Source organism: Athene cunicularia (assembly GCF_003259725.1).
Source record: "Athene cunicularia isolate RWA chromosome 8 unlocalized genomic scaffold, athCun1 chr8_part1, whole genome shotgun sequence".
Classification (NCBI taxonomy): domain Eukaryota; kingdom Metazoa; phylum Chordata; class Aves; order Strigiformes; family Strigidae; genus Athene; species Athene cunicularia.
In genome coordinates, this window is record NW_020799109.1 from 15,912,760 (window position 1) to 15,932,971 (window position 20,212).

The following is a 20,212-nucleotide window of genomic DNA, read 5'->3' on the forward strand; positions in this document are numbered from 1 at the left end:
TATTTGTTGCTTGCTGATGAGTCTTAAATAATTGCTAATTAAATATTCTATGGGTACTGTGCAATGCTGAAGTACATTAGCAATAACTAGCACCTGGCCAATATATCACTGTCTTTAAAACTAAAAAAAAATTAAAAACTTCTCTTCTTATAATCCAGAAGAGGGAACAGCAGCCTTGGTGGTACTAATGCTGTTTCGACATTGCTGATAGCACTGTCCAGTCAGCTTTAACAATCCTCCTACTGTCTGAGTCAGTTTAACAAACGATTCCTAGGTCTAAGTACAGGCCACTTCCATTAATCATGAAATTAGAGGAAAATGTTAAGTATGTAATTGTCTATGGCCTTGAGTTCTTGTTCCCATGAACTTGATTTCTGAGCCTCTGTGATCTTTTATTCCTCATTCCTCACCACAGAAGCCATACTTTTGTTATTTCTAGATGTGGTGACTGCAGTGAACTCTCATTTGCATTACTTTTAAAGAAACACCCTGAAGCAAATGACTTGGATGTGACTAGTCTTCTGCTAGCCAGTGGCAGTAAGAAACATATTATTATATGTTCCTAGCAGCTGCACTGGCAGATAATTTTCAGATAAATTTATGCCCTATATCTCAGGTTCTGTATATGTAGATAATTTTCTTTCATGATACATTGTAGTTACTTAGATGTTTTCCCTGTTGTTCATAAATGCCTTATATTTAGATTTCCTCGCTGGTCTGGATGGGCATTATCAGTGACAGATGTGCAGTGTTAGAATTGCCTCTGAAAGAGCTTGCATTTATTGGGTTTCAGAGAACCGTTCAAGGGGCATATCTTCTCTTGAGACATCAACTTGAAGAAATGATAGCAAATAAAAGATATTTGAATTACAGATAATTCACAAGACCTTGGAAGGATGTGTACTGAATTATGTATCTGTCTTTCACATATTTCTTTATACATTTGTAATAAATTACATTAGGGCTAATATCTGCAGCAAGTATGGGGGGAAAATGGCTGTTTTCAGTGCGGCCTAGATGTGTCCACTGTGAAGACTTTGGCCTCCTCTGCTGCATGCCTGTGCTCCAAGGCAGATTTATGATCTTGAAAAGGGTCCTCTAAGTCCAGGGTGTTTGAAATAATGCAAGGGAAGCATTATTTAGTGTAGCCCACTAAAGCACTGTGTTTATGAGATGAAACTGAGGGTGTTTTTACATACCTAGGGTGTGAAATGAAGGCATATAGGGCTCTTTGAAAGTGCAGACAAACCCTGACAGGTTAATGTTGAAGACCTGTCCCAGTTGAAGGGATGGCACATTCTTGTCTGTACTGTTTACTGAGGAGGACGTGCTATCCCCCAAGCTATGTCTGTGCATTGCTTGAAGAGTGATAGCTGGGCCAAAATCATGCTAGGAAGTATGCTAACACTTAATCAGCATGGGTGCTTAACAGTCTTAGGCCTGAATTTTCTCCCTGGAGCTTGTCGTTCGCGGTGCTCTCCTGCGGGCTCTGCATGCCCGGGGAGGGGGAGCCGCCTGGAAACACAGAAATAAGATTCCCCCCTCCCCATTTATCGATAAAGTGGATTACAAGAAAAGACACGGTAGAGACCAAGGCGGCAAGCCTTGGTGATAGTATCCAGTGAATTACTAGTTGGAAGCTTATTTTGAGATGTAGTGAATGAAGTTACTAACTTTGCCCTTGCCAGCATGTTTGGGTCTTCACTCCAGCCTAGAGAGGGTGGGTGTTTACTGCAGAAAGTGTCCAGGAGTGTCCGTGAAGCCTGGAGTAATGGCACGGGGTTACATGTAATGGGAAATGCAACATCTTGCATATATACAGGGGCTAATGGGAAGAATTTCCACTGTAACCTGCCTTTGGTTGAGAGTAACCGGAGAAGTGACGGGATGTTGCAGTCAGGTCCTTCGTGAGAGCTTGTGGCGGTGTAATTGTGAAGAGGCAAGCAAAGAACCTTTTAACTAGGTGCTTCCCCCTGACACAAGGAAATCTTAATTCCACTTCATGGAGCCAGGGCGAGACCTGGAAGGTCTGGCCACTTGTCCTCAAGAACAAGTGAATCAGAAGTAGGAGTACGGGGAAGAGCTGCTAAGGTGATCAGGAGAACAGCGAGAGTGCTCAGCAGGCTGAAAATCACGAGGTTTGTAACCTCGGGTGCTATAACAGCCCTCAAAGTGAGAGCACTGAGGAAAGTCGTAGCAAGGTTAGGGGCAGAACCATGTTTTATAGTTTATGAAAGGATTTGTCTGGCAGCGTTGCCCGGCACTGTCAGGTTTCCTAGGAATACTGCGTTTGGCCAGTGCAGTGTGCTGTACATGTGGCTTGGCTGAAGTTCACAATAACTGTCTCTATGAGAGATAAACCCAGACCCTGCAAGAATCTGGTTTTGTGGAGATTTAGATCTGCATCTTCAGGAAAGCAGTACAATTGTGTAGAAAATTAAATACAACTGAAGTATTTTTATGAAAGCAGAGAAAATGTTAAGAGGAAATACTCCAGGGCAGATCTCTCGGAGCTGCAGGGCTGTGATTGAGCAATTCCCCCAGTTACTTAGGTGATACTTGTGTGGAAGGTGTGGTTCAGTCTGTCTGCAGTTAGCTGGAAGCTGTCTGCCTCAGCACAGAAACAACTTTTCCATTTTCATAAATGGAAAGAAGTACAGTAAATGAAAATAAATGATATTAATGGAGTAACTTCTCTCATAACAGATTATCATGAAACTCATTCTTAAAGAGTGCTTCGATCAAAAAGAAAATTAGAAAGCCCACCTGGAATTCGTTGTGATCAAGTACAGGGACCAATATGTCTTTCAGTCAAATGACACCTCCAACATCACAGGTGAGAGTTTTTCTACTTTTCTGTAAAGATTTTCAAGGTTTCACAAATAATAATATAAAAAGTTAAAATAAGTGACACTGCGCCATTTCTAGGAGACCTTGTAGGAAAAAAAAACCCCATGCTTTTAACATAATATATATATGTATATAGAAAGTGTTCTTTTCTAGTTTATATTTAGTAGCTCAGCAATTGCAGAAATATTTAATATAGCTTATTTGCATGGCTTCTCGTTACAGAGAAGTGTACGTCCTTGTCAATACCATCTGATTTTCACTAAAAATATCAAGACCTAGACTTTAACAGTCCCACAACTACCACAGGTTTGAACACAATCTAAGTGAACCTTGCTTAGAGCAGGCTTAGTTACTCTTTTTGTAGACATTACCAGGAGCATTTCTGTGCTTCCAAGGTAGCTAATATTATTAACTGTCAGAAATACTTTGATTTTTTTTTCTTGCTGGCAAGGTCACGCTGTAGTGCTGTTTGGATCAAGCTTTCAGGGCTTTGCATTTTTTATGAGATGAACAAGGGTACTATTTCAGCTGAAGTATTCTTGTAACCATGACACTCTCCAGAGTATCAACTGGTTTTAGTAAGCTCTGTCCATTGCTGTCACAGTGACATACAACAGTCACACAGGCTCTCTTTTCTCTCATTTCTGTTGTTGAGCTTGTTCTGGTGTGACTTATTTTGATGCTGTCATCTGGCATTCCATCACAAATTGCTCTACTCATCGGTGTTCTCACTATCTAGTCATCATTGTCAGATAGAGCCTCACTCTTCTAGTTCATGTGCTAACATCAAAGAAATCATTCCTGCCTCCAGAAATTGAAAGTCCACCTAAGCAAAACAAAGCATATAGGAAGAAGGTTATAATATATCTACAGTTATGATCATGTGTTCTTTATTTAGTTGGTGGAACTCCATGTTTTTTATGTGCCAGAAGAAGTGTGGAACTTCAAGCTGAATACAATTCCTGTAGCTCTTACTAGCAAATTCATCTCAGCTGGATTTATAAGGTGAGTTATGGTCTTAGCCATGTACATGGTACATCCTTCAAATTGTCCTTTAGTCATTTAGTCCAGCTGTTGGTCTATGGAGCACAGTTACATCTGTCAGAAGAGACTTGTTCTCTAATAATTTCTGGAGGATAAGTGGTGCCCATGTTTATTTGGACTGTATCAGGGTTATCTCCATTGTGGCCCTTGGTGCAGACCATTGAAACACACTTTCAGAGCAGTGCTAGTATTTCTGCAGAATAATTTATGTTGGAATATCATAGTCTTAAATTCTTTCTGTCTCCTTGAGACTGATTATCAAAATCTTGAATTCCTTTCATCAGTGGGCCACCTTCAAGACAGAGTGGCTTGATGAAGATAGCCTGTGAATTCCCAGGAACAGGGAGGGATGTGATGATCACTCAGTCTGAAGAAAGAGCTTAAGCCATGTTTCTCAAGGAGAAGCATTGCAGCCCATGCAACCACCAGCATATCTTCTCTTTTCTTCTCGCATTTCTGAAAGGTTGCGCACAACACCATGTGCTATGTGTGCTCTCAGGTAGCTGTTTAAAGGATTTAGTGAAAGAATACCCTGGGTTCCCAGTCCTAGGCCCAAACCTGACACAGAGAGTTGCAGTTTTAATCTTCTATAACTTTGCAAGTATGTTTTATACTCCTATACACAAAATCTGTGTATCTAGTGTGGTAAAGTTGTGGAAAAATAAAATAATATAAAGGTGTGTATTGAAATGGAGCTTTTACATGTACCTTGCCTGCTCCTGTGCAAAACCTATCAATTTAGCTTAAACTGCAGAGAACAGTTTTAACTAATTTAAATTTAGGCTTGTAGTATCCACTTAAGACAATATACTGTGTAGCTGAAAAGATTGACAGCAGTCAGGTATGAGCATGTAGGGCACAGTGTATTTATTCTCTCATCTTGTTTTATTGAAAGGGTGCTCAGAACCAGAGGAAGTAAGTGTATATATCTATTTTGTTTGCTGTTCTAGTCTCCAGCAGAGGTGCAAAATACACAGCTGGAGTGGTAACTTCAAATCATTTCATGTGAATGGGCATCTGTCACTGCCCTCTGTTCTCTAGTGTAAATTTATTTCACTGAAGCTCAATTCTGAGACACCAACTTAAATTAGGATTCTCATTGGTTTTGGTGGGTTTATATCTGTCTGGGTATTTGTTGCTTGCTGATGAGTCTTAAATAATTGCTAATTAAATATTCTATGGGTACTGTGCAATGCTGAAGTACATTAGCAATAACTAGCACCTGGCCAATATATCACTGTCTTTAAAACTAAAAAAAAATTAAAAACTTCTCTTCTTATAATCCAGAAGAGGGAACAGCAGCCTTGGTGGTACTAATGCTGTTTCGACATTGCTGATAGCACTGTCCAGTCAGCTTTAACAATCCTCCTACTGTCTGAGTCAGTTTAACAAACGATTCCTAGGTCTAAGTACAGGCCACTTCCATTAATCATGAAATTAGAGGAAAATGTTAAGTATGTAATTGTCTATGGCCTTGAGTTCTTGTTCCCATGAACTTGATTTCTGAGCCTCTGTGATCTTTTATTCCTCATTCCTCACCACAGAAGCCATACTTTTGTTATTTCTAGATGTGGTGACTGCAGTGAACTCTCATTTGCATTACTTTTAAAGAAACACCCTGAAGCAAATGACTTGGATGTGACTAGTCTTCTGCTAGCCAGTGGCAGTAAGAAACATATTATTATATGTTCCTAGCAGCTGCACTGGCAGATAATTTTCAGATAAATTTATGCCCTATATCTCAGGTTCTGTATATGTAGATAATTTTCTTTCATGATACATTGTAGTTACTTAGATGTTTTCCCTGTTGTTCATAAATGCCTTATATTTAGATTTCCTCGCTGGTCTGGATGGGCATTATCAGTGACAGATGTGCAGTGTTAGAATTGCCTCTGAAAGAGCTTGCATTTATTGGGTTTCAGAGAACCGTTCAAGGGGCATATCTTCTCTTGAGACATCAACTTGAAGAAATGATAGCAAATAAAAGATATTTGAATTACAGATAATTCACAAGACCTTGGAAGGATGTGTACTGAATTATGTATCTGTCTTTCACATATTTCTTTATACATTTGTAATAAATTACATTAGGGCTAATATCTGCAGCAAGTATGGGGGGAAAATGGCTGTTTTCAGTGCGGCCTAGATGTGTCCACTGTGAAGACTTTGGCCTCCTCTGCTGCATGCCTGTGCTCCAAGGCAGATTTATGATCTTGAAAAGGGTCCTCTAAGTCCAGGGTGTTTGAAATAATGCAAGGGAAGCATTATTTAGTGTAGCCCACTAAAGCACTGTGTTTATGAGATGAAACTGAGGGTGTTTTTACATACCTAGGGTGTGAAATGAAGGCATATAGGGCTCTTTGAAAGTGCAGACAAACCCTGACAGGTTAATGTTGAAGACCTGTCCCAGTTGAAGGGATGGCACATTCTTGTCTGTACTGTTTACTGAGGAGGACGTGCTATCCCCCAAGCTATGTCTGTGCATTGCTTGAAGAGTGATAGCTGGGCCAAAATCATGCTAGGAAGTATGCTAACACTTAATCAGCATGGGTGCTTAACAGTCTTAGGCCTGAATTTTCTCCCTGATTTATTTTATATGGCAGCATAGGAGCAATTAGAATTGCTTATGTTGTGCTGCAGTGCTTTTGTGTGCCTCTTGCACATTTGGTTTTATTCTCCAGAGATGCTTTTTATTGTATAGTGTTTTTTATACTGAGCCCATTACTTTAATATTTGCATGGTTCCCACTAGTACATTAAATGATGCAACTCATATTTGCATCAGCTCTCTCATCCTCAGACTGTGGTGGAAATGTTCACACTACAGTGTTTGGTTTTGATTTAAAATACATTTGCATGTACACATGCACACACCCACTGTAAATTTGTGTCGGAGAAGACAAAATCAAAGGAATGTGCCTGCTACTTAAAGTGAACAGTAATCAAGTCTCCTCTAACCCTTAGTGCTTGAAGGGGTATGTTCTACAGTCCTGGACCAGCCCCATAAAACTTTGTCACCTATAAGGAAACACATGACACTAGTGTCCAGTGGTTTTGTTACTCATTTGTAGATGAGCAAGAGCATTCGAAAGGAGGAATTTTCAAATTTCGGGGACTTCCATATTCTCCCTTTGTATGGGGTTCCTAAAATATGAATATTGCTTGTTAATATTATGACAGCCCTTGTAATACAGACTACAATAATGTGATAAATTGTTCTAACTTTACCACACCATGATTCTCTGGTCTATATGTAATTAGGTTCAGTTCTAGGACATAGTTCCCAGTCTCAGTCATTCCATCCATGCAAGCCAGCATGTATATAGCATTATCTTCCCCCTCTTACTAACTAGTCGTCATTATTTGATCTTACAGATGTATTAATGAATAACAACATTCTAGGGTGTCTCCTCACATCACATTAAGAGTGCTACGGGAGAAGCTTGGAGAGTACCTGGGTGGAGTTGCAGTTGCAGATAAATTCAAATTTTTAAAATGCATTGGAAAAAAACTAGCAGTGGTAAGTTAATTTTAAATATTTTTTTTTAGTGCTCTTCTTTATAATGCAAACCACAGATTTAATTCCTGCAGATTAGATAATATAACATAAATTAGAAATAACTTTAGGAGCACTGTTAGCATTTGTTTTTAAACATGTTGGAGCATAAGCTCTTGTCAGAGCACATATACTTGCCCAAATACTAAGGCACAGCTGGACAGGTATATTAGAAACATACTTTAAAGCATCAGAAATAATTAGTTGCAATCCAGTGAAAAGATGGTTGTTTTGATAAATCAGTGGATTAAATATGACAAATCTGGTTGCATTTTAAAAAATTCCCCCTAAGGTTTTTATTACCAGTACATGGATGGGTATATGGGAGTTGAAGAATTTGCAGTGGAAGCTGAGTAAGTCAGAATTCCTCTAATGTTCCCTGCTGTGACCTGCCCAAAAGTCTTTAAAAGATCAATCTTTGAATGAAAACTATTCTGCATGTACATTTGTGTTCCACTAATTAGTTCAGTAATACAGCCTGAGATATATGTAATCAAAAACCTATATCTCTGAATCCTAACTGTTCCTTACAGTGATTCTCTATGTATTTATATCCTATAAACCATAGCTAAAGATTAAATACATTTGAAAATCAGTCTAACTGAAAGTTTGTTCTTGTAATACACAAAGACTTAAATAATGTACATAAGTACAGAATACTTTTCTCACCTCTCATTTCTCCTGTTTCTCACAGATTTGGGAATTAATTACAAGCTGGAAATTTTATGCCATTCTTTATTTCGTTTGTAGTTGATTTTTAACTAAAATTACTCACATGGAAGACTAGAATAAATACTAAGTAATATGCAAAAGCTAGGTGGAAAAACATGAAGAGAAACTTAAAGACCGTAACACAATCTAAATTTGAAAGTGTACATACGTCTTCAAAGAACTCAGGACTTTTTAATTGGATGATAATAAGTAAGATGGTGTATTTTCTTCCCCACTGATAGTTCCAAGATAAATGGAGACATTTTCCAGCTTCCTTTAGAATGTCAGGAAATTAATAAAATATTTTACTTGAAGAGAATTAAAGGCATTGATAGATATATGTGAGGATTTTTGGTGACAAATTAAATATATAATTTTATTTGGGGTATTTACTGTTGTTTGATGTTTAACTTTATAATAAAGTGTAAAGCAATAAACCAACTAACTGGTTTATTTGTTGTTTAGGGTCATGGTAACCTCACTGAACTACATCTCTATGATCAAATATTTGTTGAGTGTTTTTTCACCCCCCTAGCATTCTGTTTCACAACAGTAGCAATGTAAGCAGTACTAAGGCCTGTACCTTACTTACAAGTAAGGGTCTTTAAATGAAAAATAAACCAAAATCATGTTCATTTGCTCTTCGTTTTCTTGCCTGTAGCCAGTATCTGTAATGGTGGATCAATGGCATTGCCTGACCATTACTTAGAAGAGAATTTAGCCCCAAGTTTAGTTCAATTTAATAATTTTATTAATGTAAAATCAGATTACTTTTTTTTTTTTTTTTTTTTTTTTTCCCTGTTGGAGCACACCTTTCAAATACACATTGATTATCTTAGGCTTTGTTTTTAGAACTACTGTTGAAATCTGAAAGATTCACTCAAAGAATGTCAAGATGATTAATAAATACAAGAAGATGTAAGAGAGTAACAGAATTTTTTTTTTCTATATACATTAAATATTTTGCAATATTGTACCAGGTGAATAGAAAAAAAAATATGCAAAACTCAGCATTTTTATTCAGATCAATCTTGAAGCAACTTTTGGTAAAGAAAGTCAATGACTTTCTTCTGCTCTGACTGTTGGATCAGGTCCTTTGAACCATAAGAGGAAGTCCAAAGGATAAAAAAAATTTTCAGTACATTCATGTACTCCTGTGGGTCTGATTGAGATTTTGAAAAATACACAGAGTTTTGGTACCATGTCAGAAAACAGAATAGTACTTTATGTTTCTTTTTCCCTATGAGGCCATTATGGAAGATAGTGCTGGTTATGAAAAAATGTAGTATGTAAAGATGATTGAATACAGAAATTAAGTGATATGCAACATTACTGATAAAAAAATATTTTATTGGTTACACTTTCATTCTTTATCTTCCAAGGTGAAAGCAAAGCAAGAAACAGAACTGGAACTGAAGTCATTTGCTCCTCCCTATGTATGTATTGAATGATTTTTAAGGTATCATTTTCAGAAACTTTTTACATTATACATTTCCTCTTTTGTCCTGATGAATATACTGCATATTTTAGGCACTTTATCCTGAATTATATTTATTACCTGGAGTGGAATACTTTGAAGATGTTTATTCATTGTCATCATCAACTCAACAAAGACATCACTTTAATGCAGAAGCTAATAGGTTTAGTAATGGGTCAAGATTATCCAGCCTTTCCCAGCAAAAACCTGAAGAAAAACAACGATTTTTAGGAAGCATACACAGCAGTCATCAGCTAGAAAATCAGGAAGTGCACGGTCCTGTGGAATGGGGTGAGAAAGGACCTATTCCAGTTTTGCACAGAAAACATAAACAAGACCATAACAACAGGATTCAAGAAAAGCAGATACAGTTTAGAGAAAAAGGTAAGTTTAACCAATGTAGTGAAGGAGGATGATGAAGGAGGAGAAGAATAAATATTCTGGTTAACACTTACATTAAAATAATATTTCTCTTTTCTAATATCAATTATTATGCAGATCAAAATGGATCAAATGGATCTCTCATCACACCAGGTCATTCAAATCCTGCAGATTGCGAGTCTGGAAAGAGTGGCACGGTATTAGTGGCCGCTCAGCAAAATCATCTCAGCCAAGGTCAAAAACACCGTAACGCTCCTAAGTGGAATGACAAAGCCGAAGGAGCTGCTCTTACTCTTCGTGGAAACCACAGTAATGAACAAGGCCAGAATAACCACACACCCCCAAATCACATTAAATATCAAAAGGGTACAACTGTTCATTGTCATCTTTTTGCTAAAGCATGCATTTTAGAAAGTTGGCAGAGTAAAGCTAAGTTTTAAGGAATCTGTAGTTTAAACATGAGTTGGAATATTGATATCAGAACAGTATTCTCATTTTTTAAATGATAATATCTTTCAAAGATTAAAGAATAAATCCTTCTTTATCCCTGTGTACTGATACAGGGAAACACTTTACTTGATCCATTTGTCTCATCTTATTTATATGAAAAAAACCCAGCTACTGTAAAGATTAGAGGATAATGATCCCATAATTCAACAGCAATTTTAAAAGGAAAAGAATCTTGTTATCAATATATCAGGGAAAGCATTTATTCACTTCAACTTTCATTGTCATCTTTCCCATGGCTACATTACTACTGAAGAGGAAGCATTTCCTCCACTCTCTCCCATGTAATGTTTATTTATATGCCATTGAACAGTGTCATTCCTAAAACTGAGAGGTGAGAGAACTCTTTGAGCAGACTACCGTGAAAATAAATAGTATGAAAGCACACATTAACTAGGTAACAATTCTGTGCCAAAATAGAAAATATTCTTTGGAAGAGATCTGTTAACTACTGCTTCCTTTAAATTGGGGTTTCTTAGGGATACTGAGGGCCATTGAGTTCCTGAACAGTTAGATAATGTACTTAATATTTCTAAATTTGTAGTGATTACCAAGAAATAAAATGACTGACACATTAAATTGGATTTGAAAGACTACTGCTAAATTAGTATCAAAATTAGAAATTGTTTTTGAGGAAATAACTTTGGAAGACAAGTCTTAATATTTGAGTAGAATTTTACACTTAACATAAAAAAGGGGATCTTTATTCTATTGCAAATTTTTTATGAGTAACTATTAAATGAGACAGTATTCATTTTTTCATAGGTATGGGCACCTTATAGATGTCAGTTAGAAAGATTTTGTGGATATCCAGCACTTTGAGTAAGACAACAAAAATTGGGATATTGTATTCTTTGAGATGTGTCTGGAGAGTGTATTAGAAAAGACTTTCATTGATGACTTTTCAGTAATTTCAGTTTCCAGTCATAATCTGCCAAAAATAGTTTTGTCCCTCCATCATCATGTTAACTGATATTAAATATGAGATCACTAAATATACAAATGTATATATAACTGAAAAGTTGTCCATAATTTTATTTTGAATTATGAAGGATGTAAGATTTTGTAGTAGTAAAGATGAAGTCTGTCAGCAGTTTTCTTTTGAAATATTTATTGTGTATATTTTAAAACAGATAACATTTATTCATTAACATTTAAACGCAAAACGTTTTGCTCTCCCTTTCTTTTCTGGCTCCAGTTTGTAAGGGATCTTCAGTCTCTGAAAGGCAGTGTTAGATACAGAATTAGTTTAGGGAAGGTGAAATAATTAAGTGGTTTCCTTATCTGTGATAATGTTTCTTATACTATTTACCAGAATTAGTTAGATACAAATTCTCTAAACAAAAATACTTTTATTTATTTATTTATTTATTTATTTATTTATTTTGTTGTTCACACATTTCTAAACCCCAGAGATAACATTATTTATTGGATTGATTCACTGAATTTTTAATACAGGTTGGAAAGTCCAGGCATTGACAGTCAAAACAGCTTGAATTTTGAGTGTAATCTGTGTATTTTGATCATCACTATCCTGTCATAGAACTAACAAACATGGAAAATAATGATGACCAAGAAAATACCAAGCTAAGAAGAGACATAACAGAGGATGCTGGAATTCTTAAAGTAAGGCAAGACCAAACTACAGAATATGTATGCAAAAACCAAAGGTTAGTAAATAATGGTTCTGCTAAAATAATGGATAATATTAATTCATAGCTAGAAACTTATTTTACAGACTTAAGATGAATGAAAGAAAATGGGGAAAAAGCCATTTCATTACATGAATTTTCACTTGCTTCTTTGATTTTATCTTTAGCTTGCAGCAATACAGAACTACCAAGCCTATAGCTGATTCTGGTGAAAAACTGGATAATCAGGTGTGTTTTTTCATGGTAACATATTCTTAGCAATCTTGAGAAATAAATATAAATCCTCCACCTAGAAGTAGTCTAATTTTGTAAGACAGGTAACTCATTAGAAATATGAAATACTCAAATATAGATTTGAGAGTAATTGAGAAAGTGAATTCTTGTACTACTACTTAACAGAATTGTTAATGAAAAATCAACTATATTTCTATACAATGCAATCATTGGAAGTTATACCTCTGGTTATAATTTAACGGGAACTACATATACAATAACTATCTCAGTCTTATTAATGTTAGCTGAATTTTTTTTTATACTTTCTTGACAGTAGTATTTTATTGTTTTTATCAGTGTCATTGTTATAATTTCATCTTTCCTTTGGGATAAATTTGTCTTCTCTCAAGCCAAGCAAAATTGAATGTAAAAACTGTAAAATCCTTTAAAACATAGATATGATTTAATCACAGTCTCAGAATAAGAACATATTTAGGAAGACTCAGCACCCACATGCAATCATACAGCATAATAGCTTTCACTATTAACTGTTGCTTGTGCAGAAGTGATTGTAGTGGAGTCTTATGAAAATAATAATAAAATTGAAAATCTGCTATTATACATTTTAGTTTAGAAATTGGCAGTCGAGACTTTGTGAGCAATGAGCCAGATGGCAGTTTTAAGCCTCGTTATTCCTGGTCTTGCATGGGAGTGTCAGTAACTTGGGGAGTTGTGGACGTGGACAAGAACAATTTGCAATAGTTCTATGTTTTTGTGTGCATGTTCTGTGCATGGTAGTGTTTAGTGTTCTGATTTTACTTGCAGAGGCCCATCTGTCTGTAATTTAGTGATCATTTGTACTGGTAACAGAATTGAAAATCAGCCCTCCCATTCACTCAGGCCACTTTCAGGGTTTATGTATAATATAACTATTCAGGATTATGAGTTATAACTATTCAGGATTATCAGTTATGCACTTATAGTTGTGTCTTTTTACTCTATAGGCAGATGAAAACAAGCAAAATCATCTTACTTTGTTGAAAGAATGTATTTCACCTCCTAGTCCACCTTTTCGGGCACTTGCTGTAAATCCAGCTCAAGTTTCTACAATTCAGGCAGCAAGTGAGTATATGATTCCAAGAAATGGCAGGGAAATGAACGTTTAGTCAAGATTGAATAGTTAATGAAAACAGAAATACCTACTTTATGAAAGAAATTCTACATACATCCATTAACAGTATTGTTACACATTTCAATTTGTGGTCGGAAAATTCCAGGCATTTATAATTGCAGGGGCTGTTCATAGAGCATGGCAGGTTCCCAGTGCTAGACATCTCAGCTTGTGGACTTCAGGATAGAAGGAGAAAAGGAGGGAGATTGGGTGAAATACTGTGAGAATGTAGCAAAGAAAACCACTAATAGTATTGCTGAGCATCCTCTGCTGTGGTGGAGGAGGAGGATAGTGAGATCAGTGATTGGCCTATTGTTGCAGATTAGTGAAACTCTGAGATAGTATTCTGCCTATGACCAGCAGGAATTTAAGGCAAGATTTTGCTAAGGTTTATGTTACAAAGTATTTTGAGCAGGAAATAGTCTTCTGGAGATTTTTTTAGCTTCATGTAGCAAGAGTTTTCAATGTATGCAGTGTATCTTTAATATATACTTTAGTGATACATTATCTATGTATATAAAAGGGTGTTTACTTGTCTCAGTGTCTGTGTGAATGCCTGGATGCATGCTGGCGTTCTCACGTTTTTTTAATGCACCAGCAATTTCAAAAACTTAGAGATTATTAAAATAAAACAATTTCTACTGTGTGTTCTGACAGAGCTTTTGGCATGATTTATGATGGGTACATTGCAAAAATCTTGATTGATCCCTCCTACTTACAGTATCCAGATGCTTGCTAAATATAATTATAATATCTTTAGAAAACAAGTTGGTAGAACAATTGCAACAAATGAAGAAAGACAGAAGGCACATGGAAAAAACTAGAGAAGAACTGATCAGAAAAGCTAAAGGGCTACTGGAACAAAATAAACTGAGGAGATACCACGGTACACTTTTAATTTAATTTGAAATGACTGAGAAATGACACTGAAAACAATGTGAAAATGTTTGTCTCCCTGTCAGTGAGCTTAATTACAGAGAGAGCAGTTTTTTAACCTGTAGCTCTGAGAAGGCTCATTTGTGTAACAGCATGCTGGAAAGATTCAAGACTGCAATGTTTCCTTCCACTTTCTGTGTCAGTCTTGTAAATCTAAAAATATCATGGCTTTTATAAACCATTCAAGTTGTATCCCACGTACATACAGTGCCCAGAGAGCTCCCGCAGGCTGCTTCACTGTTTGAGGCCCAGGGCAGCTGACATACTCTAAACATTGCCTTTAGCTAGTGCTTACACAGGTTTTTATAGTGTTGATAGGGCTTCTAGTTAAATTGCCAGTATAATACTTTCTGTTCTTCCTGTCTAATGGTATTTAGCTTATGGCATGGAAGTCACAAACCTGTCATGAGAAGCTTGACAAACTTTATTCTTTTAACAAGGTAAAATGTCATTGAAATCCCACCCAAATTTTCTTTGTGAAACTATTTTCAAGTTTATATTTAAATTATCCTCTCTAAGTCATATTCCAGTTATACAGAGATGAGATTTAATCACTTTGATGTTCTGAGAGCATTCTTTTTGTACTTAAATACAGCTAAATCTAAGAGTATCAACTATTATTTGTAGCTTTGTTAAAAGAAGATGAGACAGTTCTTCCAGTTATTCTTGAAGTGCATGGCTATGCTGCACTCTGCAGCATGGTGAAGTTGTATTTAAAAAAAAAAAAACCAACAACTTGGGTACTCAAAGCAGTGAATAGTAGCATGGAGCTGCAAGGCAAGCTAATTTACACAGCTGAGCTAAGCCCTAAATGGCTCCTGCATTGTCTTAAATTATGTTGTCCAGTTAGGTAAAATAAAGCTTATTTCACAGGGATTCAAACAGCTTCTGCAGGTTCTTAAAGAAGTGTTTCCACCTCTTGAATTATTTTTATCAGACCTGTAGAGTTTCGTAAGTGCATTTGCAAACATCTTTCTTCACAAGATATGAAGGGAAGAGCATATTCTGTAGGAAAAGTGATCCAGTCTGTATCTAATATCCTCCTAAGATTGCCATGCTGACAGCCACTCTCAGTTACATACTGTAGGTTACATACTGTAAAGTCCTCCAACAGCTGGGTTCTTTCTGAAAAGTTTCTGAGAAGCAGTTGTCTTGATTTCCTAAAATACACCCTGAAAAAAAGAAATAATTTAAGACACTTTGCAGGCTAGTGGACTTATGTGTCCATACAACCGCTGCACTAGATATGGTGGGATTTATGTGCCAGTCGTTGACAGCACATTAGCAACAAAAGAGGAATTATAGTTAAGTGTAAAGGTAAATAACTGTTTCCCATAGTTATGGGACTTCTGTATAAAATGAAGCTGTTCAAAATCTCTGGCCCTGCAGATCTTAAATTTTGCATAAATCTACAGCGCTAAATATTCTGCTACAGTAAAGCTGTGGACTTCAGACTATGATGGGCATACCAGTCTTCACAGGTCTGGAGCAGTTAATGTGCAGCTGAAACCTGCTGAACAGCCAGGCAGAATGAAATTTGGGTTTGGACCTTGTGTTACATCTATGTGGACAGAGAGAGCCTTTTGTTGCAGGGCATTGTGTGAAAATTCAGTTGCATTTATAGTGAATGTAGTTTTTGTTGTGGTTTAACCTACTGCCATGTTTTAATGTGTGCATTGTCCAGCTGAGTCTTGTGCGATCAGCTGGTCATTACCATCTTCAACAGACCTTATGATAAGGTGAACAAGTCCTAACAGTATTACTGTTTTCCTGTGTAGTTCGTGAGGAATGGAAAAAGAAGTACTTTGAAACTAAGAAAGCTACTGTTTCACTGGAGGATGCTTTAAACAAACTGCAACAAGATTTAGAGCTTTACCACCAGAAATTACTCTTGCAATTGGAAGCCAGAGGCAGCCGAAAACAACCAAACAATATGAAAAACTCCAAGGTTTGTGTTACTTAATCTCTCTTTTTATACAGCCTGCACTTCTTTGTATAAAATATAAATTAAAATAACAAATTCATCACCAACCAATGATTTGTAAACTAGTTTAAACTGCCAAATATCCCTCAGTGATCTGAGGTGTAGAATTCCTTCAGCCCATTCTGCTCAAAAAGACTGAAGAAGTGCTTGAGTCTGAGCATCTGATTCTTTCTGCTTTGTGTTTGTGCAATACCTTCTCATAACAAAATCCCCTTTTGTTCAGTGTGATCAATGAATTGTTCACTTCTATATTGTTCTCATATTCCCAGATTTTGTGTACAGAGGTAATGAATTCTAGTCTGGGGGACAAGAAATGCATCTGAGGCTTTTGGAGTGGTTGCACCTTAACTATTGTGCAGCTGTGAGTCTTGTGTTATGTTGTTGGTGTCAAATCATGGGAAGTTCAGAGAGGAATTAAAAAAAGAGGGGGACACCTTTCCTAATAGTTTTATCTGCTGATTTTCTAAATGCATTAATGGAAGCAAGTCTGCTGGCAAATGTGAAGCTAGGCTAGGAAAAATAAACGTCCCTTTCTTGTATCTGAAAGGTGGGAGAGTGTATATACAATCAAAGAGTGTATGTTCTATGCAAATGTGTATTATCTTAGCTATCTGAATATAAATATCTACAATATAAAAACATTGATAGGGTTGATGTTACATTATATTACTAGCTTTGTTCAGATATGTAATTGCTGCTTTTAGAGGAGGATATCAGGGTTTTTTTAGGTCTCTCTGGCTAGGTCCAAAGAGGCTTTATGTGAAGGATATGCACAACTTAACATGCATACAGCAGTCATTTACTGGCTAGCACACACAGAAGATAGCCAGGATTTAACGAGCTATTAGACTGAGCACAAGTGTGCTCTCCACCCCTTGTAGACGACGTGCAGGCCACGCAGGCATCAGTCAGGTGGGAAGAGTCGGGCTCCGGGGAATAGATCCTGCTGTAGCTGGTTTCCCCTCTTCCACCAGCTTTGTCCTCACTGGTGACTCAACTCAGCAATGTGGTGATTCCTCAGTAGCCCCCAACTAGTCTGATGGCCCTGCCTGGCTTTTTCTGGCATGACAGTGTAGCTTTCATGCTTTCTCAGTGGTCTGAGCCAGGGTTACACAGCTGTGTGGTGTTAGAGCTGGGACTTGAACCTTTGTAAGCAGGCAGCTACACGCCTAAGTGGGGAGAAGCTTACAACAGGAGGTCAGAGATGAGAGGCTACAGATACCACTTAATAACTCTTTGTATAGGCAACTTTATCGCATCATTTGTCTCAGTTGGCACTTTAATAGCATTTTTAAAGGCCTGGAACATCAAGGGATTACCATATACACCCCCACCCCTCAGCATTACTGACTTCAAGGGACAACATCTGACTTGCACAAGCTGAGTATCAGAACCTACATTTTGAAAACATAAATTTTAGTTTTACAGGTTAATTCAAAGATAGGCCCACCCACAGCTTCTGCTGAAAGATGTGCTGTATAGCCAGGAGTTTATCTGCACTAAACATCACATGAGTGTAGCAATGTCATCAATAAATGTACTGTGACAGAGTGATGCTAAGCCTATGAAAGAAAAAAATGAAGTATGCCTTTTTCTTATAAATGAGGAGTAGCCATAAAAGATAACTGCAAAGCAGTGTGTTGTTGCTCAGGAGATCTGATCTGGATCTTAACTTCCCAAAGTAGAAGAACCTCTGCACTCCGCTGAAGGGTTGGCAGCAGAAAGGAGCTGCCCTCCCTTGGGGAGCAGACTGCTTACAGACCAGAGACAGCCCAGCACACATTAAGAATGGCAAGAAAATGGGGGAGTTGGAAAGAGTTTAGAGGATTGTTCTTGAGTGGTGAAGTAAAACCCCGTGAATGAAGAGATGCACTAATGCTGTACTTAAAGTTTTGTCGTTGTTTCACATAGAATTACATAGTCATCCGGATTGCTACAGTGCAACATGAACTCGATCAACTGAGGAGGAAGCTGGATGATACAAAAATGAAACTTGTAATAGAAATTAAGGTACTCTGCCTTTTAAATAAAATAGTTGAAATGTTGCTATGTAATTAAAAACTTAGATCTTCCCAAACATTAGATGATATAAATATTTGCTAAACAGTTCATGTTTTATGGTGTTAGTTGTTGTTAAAGTTTATCACTTGAGCCAAATTACTCCAGAACACCAGGTTATTAGATGATTTTGAATGTATGGCATTCAAGCAACTTAGATTTTCAAGGTACACAGTAAGCTAAGCTTCACAATCTCTTGCATAGAATTCCCCTTTCACTCAAAAGGTAACTGAAGGAACATACTTGGTGAGGCACTGGTTCAGTAGTGGACCACAGCTAAGAAAAAAGTAATGGTATAAAGAGGAAAAAAAAAAGAGAATGTTCTCCAGGCAGATGCCTCTTTATCTGCTTTATTCTGTACCAGTGCTGCCCGTGGCTGCCTTTGGAAGGAGGGTGATCATACAGGCCTTCACACTGGATAGCTTTTCAGCTCTGAATGCTTGAAATACAAGTCCTCTACATCATGGAGATTGCCCATGCCCCTGTTTACTGGATATTCTAGGGTGGATGTACTCATTAGGCCTCCTCCACTGTATAACAAGGAGTGAAAAAAACAATGAACTTCACAGTTGTCTCTTAAAAACACCAAGGCAAAGTACAGAATAAAGTAGTGCTAAAACTAGGCTATCTAATTAGACATGTAAAATTTTAAAGATGAAGAATGTATCCTGTATTCAGCCATCCTGTATAAAATTCAGTCTTAGTTATATAAACCCATATATATGTCAACTCCAGAAATTTCCTTAAATTGCAATTCCTTAAATTACTGTTTCTTCTGCAGATGAGAAAGCAGGCAACCTCTGACTTACGAGCACTGAGAGCAGAACTGACACAGAAGAAGATTCATTCAGCTGTAATTCTCCAGTCCAGAAAATCAGGAGTTTAAGAGGATGACATGATGTTAACATCTCTAAAGTCTACAGAAGTTCTGTAATGTATACAGAAGCTCAGAATTTCAAAGCATTTGTTTGTACATTCTCAAAGTTATCTTGTAAAAAAACATTAACTATATAAACGTGGAATTTGTATACCAGGCTACTGAGGTACTGCAGCTCACTTCTTTTTAAATCTCACTCTTACTATAAGATTAGTCAGCTACTTAAACATACAGTTTAACCTAATACCATGTCTAAAACAAAGCTAACTTCTTTTAAAAGTGCAATTTAGTGAACTGTGTAACATCACATTGGTATGTTGATGTTCTTTCATTAACAAATAAACCTGTCATCTCTAACCTCCTGTTCTTATTTTCAGGTGCACACATAAAATTTTTGGATAATTATTAAAATGCATTTTCTGTAGAACTACAGCAACGGTAATCCTTCATTTAGCTATTTACTGAAATATATTTTAGTCATTATAATTATGCCTATCTATAAATCACCAATGTAGTATTACCATATTATGAAGTATGAACAAAATCTCAGATAACCTCACCTTATTTATATCTAGGTGGTTTTGTTCCCTCTTATAATAGAAAAGCCACATGGATGTTAACATTCTTCTGTAGTTAATGGAAGAAGTGAGCTTTGTCTTGGACAAGCTGCAGTGATGATCCTAGTCCTACTTAAACTATTGTACAGTCTATTTTTCTTTAAGTTCAAGCTCATGCATGTGCTTAGATAACAATTCCCTGAAAGAGTAATCAGAAACTTCTTGATAGTGGTTTTTTT

General features: G+C 36.8%; 2 protein-coding genes across 2 annotated transcripts in view; one reads left to right on the top strand and one right to left on the bottom strand.

Annotated features, from left to right (window-relative positions):
- The window catches only part of GNG5 (G protein subunit gamma 5), a 3,843-nt gene extending 3,421 nt beyond the window's left edge, over positions 1-422 (bottom strand). The window contains exon 1 of the mRNA XM_026853910.1: positions 411-422. Coding sequence (XP_026709711.1) covers positions 411-422 — 12 coding nt within the window. The remainder of the gene's footprint in view (positions 1-410) is intronic.
- A 1,216-nt stretch (positions 423-1,638) lies between these two features.
- Positions 1,639-20,212, top strand: SPATA1 (spermatogenesis associated 1). Its single transcript, XM_026854355.1, has 13 exons — positions 1,639-2,836; positions 3,749-3,855; positions 7,296-7,413; positions 9,543-9,596; positions 9,691-10,021; positions 10,136-10,384; positions 12,069-12,195; positions 12,345-12,405; positions 13,395-13,512; positions 14,322-14,447; positions 16,276-16,445; positions 18,393-18,491; positions 19,321-20,212. The coding sequence occupies exons 1-13, from the start codon at positions 2,801-2,803 to the stop codon at positions 19,423-19,425; spliced, it is 1,701 nt and encodes a 566-aa protein (XP_026710156.1). The 5' UTR covers positions 1,639-2,800; the 3' UTR covers positions 19,426-20,212.